We start from the raw sequence: 10,190 nt of genomic DNA on the forward strand, positions 1-10,190 counted from the left end.
CAAATAAATAACTGATATTAAACAAAAATTTTAAAATGCTATCATATAAAAATGATAAGGTCTATTTGACTTTATCAAGCAAATATTTGGCATTGTCTCTTACACCTCTAAAATAGTAAAACTTACTGTATAAATATATGCCAAAAAAGAAAGAAATCATCATTTCTAGCTGGAAGAGGATAATGACTTCATTTAGAGGAGGATATCTAAACTAACATAAAAGAAAAATTCATAAGATAAAGAGAACATTTTACAGAGAAGTAATATATAAGAAAAATAAATAATAGAAAGCCAACATTCATACGGTTTGTTGACACGTTTACAGTTGAAATTTAAATACTCAGAAGTTATTCTATGATTAATCTATGTGAGTGTGTATGTGTGTGTGTTTGTGTTGCTCCTACAGAATCAGAAATATGAATGATTTCTTCTTCCTGAATTTGCTATCAACAGAGTTAATATACACAGAGACCTTCTTTATTCCAGTGTTATTACCTTGATCATCCTTATTGATAGCACCAACATCACTACATCATAGTACTGCATATAGTACTGTCTCAATATCTTCACTACCAAATTATGTATTTCAATATTGATTTTCCAACTTGAAAAAATAAATTGTACATGAATCCAGTTAGGCTGTGTTTTTGAGTGTAAATAATACAGTATAACAGAACCATTCTTCCTTTTATAGTATCAACTGCTGAACTCATTCTCTGCAAGGCTATGAATACTCAGGTTTCATATCATCCCATATCATCCTCACAGATCCTTTCACTTGGATCTAAGCCCCTTAAGGAAGTTCTGGCATTTGACCAAGGTAACCTTCAGAGCATCTTTCACGGTTTCATTTCGTAAACTGAAGATGAAGGGATTCAGGAGTGGTGTGACGACACTGGAGAGGATGAAGAGGATCTTGTTGAGGTGCAGGCTGCTCTTCTGTGAGGGGCGGACATAGACAAAGATGGAGATTCCATAGCCCATAGAGACCACAGTGAAGTGAGAGGCACAGGTAGCAAAGGCTTTGCGTTGACCTTGGCCTGAGGGTATCTTCAGAATGGTGGAGATGATGTAAACATAGGAGACCACTGTGAGGGAGAGGGAGCTGATGAGCAGGACCAGGGAGCTGAGGAAGTCCAACAGCTCTATGAAACGGATGTCAGCACAGGCCAAGTGGAGGAGAGGGGCACTGTCACAGAAAAAGTGATCAATCACATTGGGGCCACAATATGGCAGTCTTGCCTTAAGAATGATGGATGGGAGGATCAGGAGAAAGCCACCCACCCAGGAGAGAATGACAAGATGAACACAGAGAGAGCTAGTCATAATCATAGGGTACTGAAGGGGGTTGCAAATGGCCACATAGCGGTCATAGGACATGACAGCAAAAAGGATAAACTCAGTGCATCCAGACAGGAAATAGAAATACATCTGGGCAAAGCAACCACCTATTGAGATGTTCTTTTTTCCTAACAGGAAGCTTGCAAGCATTGTGGGAATAGCACAGGTTGTGGTTAATATTTCACTGAGAGAGAGATTGCTGAGGAAGAAATACATGGGCAAATGAAGTCTGTCATCCACAAAAATCAGGGTAATAATGAGGGAATTCCCAAGGACTGTCATCAAGTAGGCCATTAAAAAAATCAAGAACAGGAAGTTCCCAAAGACTTTGGTGGTTGGTATCCCTGTAAGGTTGATCTCTGTTATCAAGGTCCAGTTCTCCCTCTCCATGCTCAGTGAGGAATCTCCACTCTAAAAACAATCCAGAAAGAGAAAGAAGCAAGAATTTTCATTCATTAAATATCAGTATTTTCAGAAATATCATGTTAAGATCATTTCATTTTTGCTTTATCTTAACAAGAATAAAATATTTGATTAAACAATATGCTTGGGTATACTTTTCTTGTAACTCTCAGAAAAGAATAAAACAGAAGCCAACTTTTGTATTTCAAAACCCATCTTATGGTTGCCAGAAGTGAAACTATTGTGGGGGGTGGGGGGAAATTGGGAGGGTGGGAATAACATATACACACTACTGTGTAAAATATATGATTAGTGAGAACCTACTGTATAGCATAGGGAAATATACTTAATAGTTCATAATAACCAATATGGAGAAAAAAAGAATAGATGTATGTATGACTAAATGACTTTGCTGTACACCTGAAATTAATACAGCATTGTAAATCAACTATGTTCAAATAAAATTAAATTAAAAAATAATATATAGAAACATATGTTCCTAGTAATTAGCAAATATATAAAAGTCAACTTTCCTGCCAAAGTTATTATTAGCTCTTATATTTCTATTTCATTACAGAAATGATGAAAATGCAATAACTACAGTGTTTTGACATCATATCTCCCTATAATTATGATTACTTATAAAAATAATAACTTTAATCAATCTAACCAATAAATAAATTGCTCATGAGTAATTATAATTTAATATTTTACTGATTTTCACTTGCAGAAATCTGGCTTGCACCACATATTTGAGAAATGCTTGAAACAAGAGTCAGTCAGAAATGCTTGAGACAACACTTCATTACATAGAAATCAGTTTGCAATTTAATATCACTTTATATAATTAAAATAAATTGGTAGAATAAATGTGTATAGAAATACCAGATTTGAAGATAATATCAAAAGTTTTGCATCTTAATTGAAATATATTTACAAATAGCATATGATTTTTGACAGGTCAAATAATTAAAGTAGATGATCAAGCCAAAGAAAACATAAAAATTAATAAGTAAATTTATAAAGTAAAATAATGAAAGAATAAGAAAAGTTTCAAAAATAAGGATATGAAGAAAAGCCAATATATTAATTTTATCAAAATGTGAATGAATGAAGCTTACCTAGTATTACTATTATATTGAAATTTTCAAAATTGAGTGTATTCATTGCTCAGGAAACACATAAATAAAATGGATTTAAAAATTGGTGTGTAGGGGTGTTCCGTTGTGGTGCAGGAGTTTAAGGATTTGGCATTGTCACAGCAGTGGCCTGGGTTGCTTCCATGGCACAGGTTTGATTCCTGTCCCTCGTAACATGCTACTGATGTGGCCAAAAAATATCAGAAATTAAAAAAAATGTAAAACAGATATCACAACACAAATAGAAGATAAATCAGAATTCAAAACAAAAACATATCCTATGACAAAAGTCAAGGAATTTATGTTATCTGTAGAATAATAAATTTCCAGTGAAGATGCAATAACCATGAATTTATGAGACAAGTGAGATTACATCACCATTATGCAAGTAGATGTTAGAAATACAAAGACTAATAGAAAATCATAAACTAGTAATAAAAAATGTTAACACACCCCTCCATATTTTAAGATCAACAGGATAGACAGAAAAAAAATTAAATTTATGATAAAATTATTATTGAAGTCAAGCAAATTTAATTTAAAATTCAATTGCAGAAGCTAAATCCAATGCTATGTCTGAGCACACGTAATTGAATCAATGGAAAGAAGGATTTTATTCCTTACTTTGAAATCAATTGCAAAACTTAACTTTGTCCTAGATCCATTAACATAGGCATTGTAATTCCAATAAAGTACCAGTATGTATTTTATATATTAACTATAATATTATATAACTAATATAGTTTTAAAAATCAATAATCTATGGTAACATATGCCATAACACTTTAGGACAAATATCCATAAACACTTTAGGACAAATATCCACAAACGATAACACTTTAGGACAAATATCCAAAATTTCATGAAGACATTTTTAATATTATTTTGATCTATTTTTGCAGAAAACTGAAAAAGTATAAATTTCAACTCACACAAAATCATGTTCCAGTGGAAGATGTCCTGCCAAGCACCTATTGCCTAGTGAAGATGATCTGGAGACCATACTCATGGAGGTAGTGTGAGGAAAGGTGAAACAGAAGAAATCAAAAGCTCAAATATTCCTCATGATGTTATAGTACTGAATTAGTCAATGTCCTTGGTAAGGACATTGGGTGACTGGAGAAAGCGAAAGACACAGAGACAGACAGAATGATTGAAATTGATTCTGGGAAGATACACAAAATAAAAACTGTAAGCATATTGCCATTAAGTGAAGTTGAAGACAGTGATAAAGAAGAGTGGTTGCTGCCGAGAACAAACAGTGGATTTATGTCTTAAAGCAAAGTTTATTTGCAACAGAAGGAATTTATTTTGGATTATTTTTTAAAATGAATGCTCAAGTAAATGTATCAGACTTTCAAGATTATACAACATACCCCAGAATTTAACACTCAAAGAATTCTCAAGTATTTTCTATGAGTCAAGGCCATGTTCTTTTCAGGACAAAGGTCCTGCTCTAACTTAGGAAATACTACAAATAGCCTCTCACCCCAGGAAAGTAAACTTTTTTCTTAACAAATTCTAGCTTTGCTTGATAAGATGTCTCCCTGAGCAGTAGAAATTTCTTAGTTTAGGAAAAAAGCAAGAGGAAGCCCCAATTTGATCTAATTGTTTTTCCTTTGAAATTGAGCATCAGAACCAAGAGGATGGGTTTTCCATAGGAAATTCTGAGCCTAGATCATTTTTGAGACTAGGCAACTGCTGGATTAACCCTGGGTAATTCCATAGCAGTCACTTGGAAATATGTCTCACTGAAAATTATAAAGTTTTAAAATCAGCCCAAATACCCACGGGGCATCCTACTGCATGGAGTAAAATAATCTTAATTTCATCTCCAAATTTTGTTTGTAATCTCATTAATGATTATATTCTTTAGAGGCTCAAGTAAGTTTAGAAAACTTTCTTTCCCCAGGAGACTTTTTAAAATTAAAAGTCAAGGATTTCAACTAGCACTTTTTCTTAATAGTGATATAGACACAGAGGAAACATATCTGTATTCATACATATATATATATATATATATATATATATGCACATGTACTTGATATTAGTGTATTATTTGTTATTTTCTAAATTTTTTAATTTTTTAAAATCTTTTTAGGGCTGCACCTGCAGCATATGGAAGTTTCCAGGAGGGGTCAAATAGGAGTCATAGGCCGCGGTCTACATCACAGCCATAGCAACACCAGATCTGAGCCATACCTGTGAACTATATAATACGGCTCAAGGCAATGCTGGATCCTTAACCCACTGAGGAAGGCCAGGGATCAAACCCACATCTTCATGGATACTAGTTGTGTTCTTAACCAACTGAGACACAAAGGGAATTCCTTGTGTATAATTTATAATCATGCAAACCTCAGGGCTACAGCTGGCTAGCCTACATTGCTGGGGAGACCTGAACTCAGACACTGCTGATTTTCAAGGGGTGACACTAATAAATGTAAGGATTTTTTTTTTTCACATACAGAAATCCATGGCTGTGAAATCTTAAAGTCCACCAGTGCTGCTATTCATGATTATGTTGTGTATGGCACAAACACTTTGTCCAGGGTTATGCGAGGAGTCTGAAATACACTATCCACTGCACACCTCCGAAGTGTGTCAGGGGATGCATTAGAATTAGGGCACTGGAGAGACTTTGGCTAAAGTAGTTCCTCAAAAAGTTAACTTTCAATTTTTTTTTCTTATACGCAGGACATATTTTCTCTAATTAACACAAAAATTCTTATAGCTAGCCTTAATTCTGCTTGCATAATATGTGATGCACTTCCACTTAATTTTTTTTTCTTAAGGTTTCATTTCCAATCATAGCCAATCACATATTGGTTTACCAAGAAGATAAATTCTATGGCCTATTAACAACTTTCTCTTGTTTTTGCATATGCACTGTCTCCTTCTCCTATTGTCAAACCGTTCCTTTCTTTTCCTGATAAAATACAATTCAGTTTACAAGATCCAGCACTCACTTTAACCCTTTTGTTTTTTTTTTCTTTTTCTTTTTTTTTTTAGTTTCTTCTGGTCCCAAGATTAGTTATTAGTCTCCTACTCAAGGTCCCTGTGCCAGTTTCTATGAAAACATATTTTTAGCATTAGGTATGTAGATGGTACTAGGACATATTATGTACCTCCTTCCTTTTCATCTTCATAAACATTTAAAGTTATGATTTTATATAATTATAGCCTATGCTTTAATCCTTAAATTTATATTACAAACTCATTTTCAATATGCCTAATCTTTTTATTCCCTTATTTATTAATCAAATATTTATGATGATGTGTTAAGATAATCTAATTCTTCACAATTTCTGTGTTATGCAAAATGCTAAATTATTGGAAGGTTCCTTGTGGCACAGACAGTTAAGGACCCAGTGATACCATAGCTGTTGTACAGGTTGCAACTGCGGTGGGGGTTCAATCCCTGGCCCAGGAACTTCCACAAGAAGCAGGTGCTGCTAAAAAAATGGTAAATTATGCAATCTATTGAAAAAGGTCACCTAGAGAGTTACCGGACACCTCAAGCTGCATTTATGCTAAGAAAAGTAGGACAGAATGAGAAATATCATGGAGGAACAGCAAATTATATGAAAATAGAGAAGGATTGTAATATTTTAATTTGTGAATATGGTAAATAGAAAGATATTTGTTTTAGAGAGCATAAATAAAGGCAAAGCAGATATTTTAAAAATACATTGTGAACAGAGGGAAAAGAAAAGGTAGTGAGGCAAAACGAAGAAAAACTAATGTCATTTAAAGATATCAATGATGTCTATTCAAATGAAAAATATTTTAAATGATTAATTCATCTCAGTGTGCAAGCAAAATAGCAATATTAAATTCAGGGAAGTATTCTGCCATCATTGTATTTTAAAAGAGAACATGTATATACTTATGAATATATTTCCTGGTTTGCCAACTAGACTCCTGTTCCTGTTTTCCCTATGTATGTAATGTATCAGTTCCCCCATTCCCCATCAGAAGTTTCCCAGTATTATATCAGTGTATTAATTCCTTATTAGATGTTTTACGATATTCTACTCATGTCTCCATTCTTTATCAGAATATTCCTAATATTATATCATAAAATTTCCATATTACCATGTGGTCCACAGACAGATTTTCAACATCATGTGTTTCATTCACAATTGAGAACATCCCAAATCATGTCACTTTCCTTATTTACCATTAGAAAATTCCACTTATTATGTTAGTGGCTCCATTCCTCATAATTTTCCTAATATTGTGCCAATCAGTCCTCACTGAATGCCATATCAATGAAAATATCCCCATCAACATTTCCTGATATCAATGGCCCCATTCTCATTAAAAGTCTTTCAATAGTCAAAACTCTCCATTTTGTCAGAAGTTTCCCAGTTATTATTAAAGTGCTACCCTATAAGAAATATATCAATAACATATGATTGCCTTAATTCTTCATTTGATGGTTACTGATATTATTCCAATGCCCACACTCTCGTAATATTTGTGTCCTCAATCCTTGATAGCAGATCTCTGCCATCATACCACACCATCATCATTCATCCATATTTCTCCATATTAGGCTGTGGCTCCTATTCATCATCCTAAGTTTTAAAATTTGGAAGTTTCTCAATATTTTATCTGTGTCTCGTATTCCTCAACAGATGACTTTACATTTTACACCAGTGCATGCAGTCTCTATCAGATATTTCCCAATAGACTAGCAGTTTTCACTTTTCTCATAATAAAGTCCCCAATATTAAATTAGTGACCACATTTTTCATTGGACTTTTTATAATATTATAACACTATCTTACTTCTTACCAAAAGTTTTACAATGTGACAGCACTGCCTCCATTCCTTAGTTAGTTTTCCATTCTTTACTTAGTTTTCCAAAATTATGCTTGTGTCTCTACTCATCAGAGTTTCTCCATGTGACACCAGTGGTCCCATTTCTCATTAGAAATATTCAAAATAAATATTTTTGAGTATTTCCTTAATTAGAAATTTCCCAATATTATGAATTATGGGAGTATTGTTATGGGAAAATTTTTCATGATTAGAGGCAATAGTGTAATGTGGGAAATGTGATGAGTGATGCTGTCACTAGTGTAATATTGGGAAACTTCTGAGGAGAAACGAGACATCAATATACCATTGAGAAACATTTGGCGATTCCTAATATTTTCCTTGTTCTCATTTTCTATCTAATTTTTCCAATAAAATACCAGGGTCTACATTCCTCACAGAAGATGCTCAATATTATACCACTGGTCTATTCATTATAAGTTTCTCCTTATTGGATCAATGCTTCATCAGAAATTTCTCTATATGATATAGAATGCCCTTTCATCCTTGAAAATTTTATTTTATTATACCACTGCCCCAATCCTCATTAGAAAGTTACAAATATCATGACAGTATCCATAGTCTTCATTAGTTATTTTCTAATATTATTAAACCAGAATTGTCCCTCATTTGAAATGCTCACACTTCTAAATAATTTTCTTTATCTGATACCAGTACCTACATAATTCATCAGAAGATTTTGAAAATTGAGTTATAGCACCCATTCCTCATCTGTATTCCCATAATTATAAACAGTGCCTCCACTCATCAGAAGGATCCAAATAATATAGCAAAATACCACTCTTCATCATAATTTTATGTTTGATGACTGCTCTTATTTTTCATCAAAATTTTTCAAAAGTATACCAGTGGTCCATTCTTCATTAGAAATTTCCAAATATAACAGTGACATGATTACTTATCAGATGCTTCAGCATATGGCAATATTTCCTGTAGTCCTCATCAGAAGTTTTCAAATATTATACCACATCTCATTCTTCATAGCAATTTTCAAATAGTATGTCAAATGTTATTATCAAATATTATATCTTCATTAAAGCTTTGATTTTGTTTTTTTTAATTTTTTATTTTATACCAGAGCACCATTCTACTTTGGAAGTTTCCCAATATTGTAAGAGTGCTCATCTTTCTTGTCATAATTTCCCAATATTAAACCATCATCCCTTTACTCTTCAATGTGATGACTCCACAAACATTCTCTTATGAGAAGTTTTCAAAACATACATTAATGTCTATATTTCTCATTAAACCCCCCAATATTATGTTCCTAATATGACTATTCTATTTCTTAATATTATACAAGTGTCCTCATACCTCATCAAATTTATAACAGTGTATCTCAAATTTATATCTGTGTCTTTGTTCCCAATACTATGGAGTACATTCTACCCTTCATACAATTTCCTCAATATTATATGAATATCCAATTCCTTATTAGAAGTTTTTCAGTATTACGATAGTTCCTCCATTCTTCATCAGAAATTTTCTAATGTCATGCCAGTGCTCCCATTGCTCATTCAAGTTTTTTTTTCTTTTTTTGCTTTTTAGGGGCACATACATGGCATATGGAAGTTTCCAGACTAGGAGTAGATTCAGAGCTACAGCTGCTGGCCTATGCCACAGCTACAGCAGCGCAGGATCTGAGGTGCATCTGAAACCTAAGCCGCAGCTCATGGCAATGCCAGGTCCTCGACCCACTGAGAGAGGCCAGGGATCCAACCTGCATCCTCACGGATACTAGTCAAATTAATTTCTTTTGTGTCACAATAGGAACTCCTCATTCAAGTATTTCTAATTGTATATCATGTCTTTATCCTCATCACAACTTTTGCCATATGATTTCAATGCCATATTCTCTTCAGAAGTTTCTAATAATATGCCCGTGCCCTCAATTCCTCTTGAAAGTATACCCTTTATTATTCCAATGTTTCTATGATAATAAGATAATTTAAAGTATTATTTCAGCAAACTAACTTATTATTAGCCCTTTTTAAATGCCACAGGAATGTCACTTTTCCTCTTCAGAGCATCCCAATGCCATTTCAAAATGCATTTTTCTTCAGAAATTACTCTATATTATATCACTGATTCCATTCTTTACCAGAGGCCTATACAAAAGCATTTCATAATGAAAGGTGGCAATAGTATAATACAGGGGAATGCATTGAGATATCTCAGTGTAGCTATTCCTTATCAATATTCTCTGAATATTTTACCAGTGTCCCCAGTCATCATGAGATGCTCACATATTTATGTTTGTGAATATTATTTCTCTTCAGCTATTCTTTTTTTGGCATCTTAAAAAATATTATGCCAATGTGCCCATTTCTCTCCAATAGTTTCTGAGTTCTATATCAGTGTTTCATCCCGTCAGAAGTTTGTCCATATTATTGAAATGTTCTCCTCTCTTGCAGGAACTTTACCATTATCTTACCAGTGTTTCTTTTTCTTATAGGAGGT

General features: G+C 33.4%; 1 protein-coding gene across 1 annotated transcript; it reads right to left on the reverse strand.

The window, feature by feature from the left end:
• Window positions 1–774: 774 nt before the first annotated feature.
• On the reverse strand, window positions 775–1,731 carry LOC125124576 (olfactory receptor 6M1-like). The gene has a single exon (XM_047774643.1). It carries the CDS (start codon window positions 1,729–1,731, stop codon window positions 775–777), a length of 957 nt encoding a protein of 318 aa, XP_047630599.1.
• Window positions 1,732–10,190: the final 8,459 nt, after the last annotated feature.

This window comes from Phacochoerus africanus, chromosome 4, assembly GCF_016906955.1.
Source record: "Phacochoerus africanus isolate WHEZ1 chromosome 4, ROS_Pafr_v1, whole genome shotgun sequence".
NCBI lineage: Eukaryota > Metazoa > Chordata > Mammalia > Artiodactyla > Suidae > Phacochoerus > Phacochoerus africanus.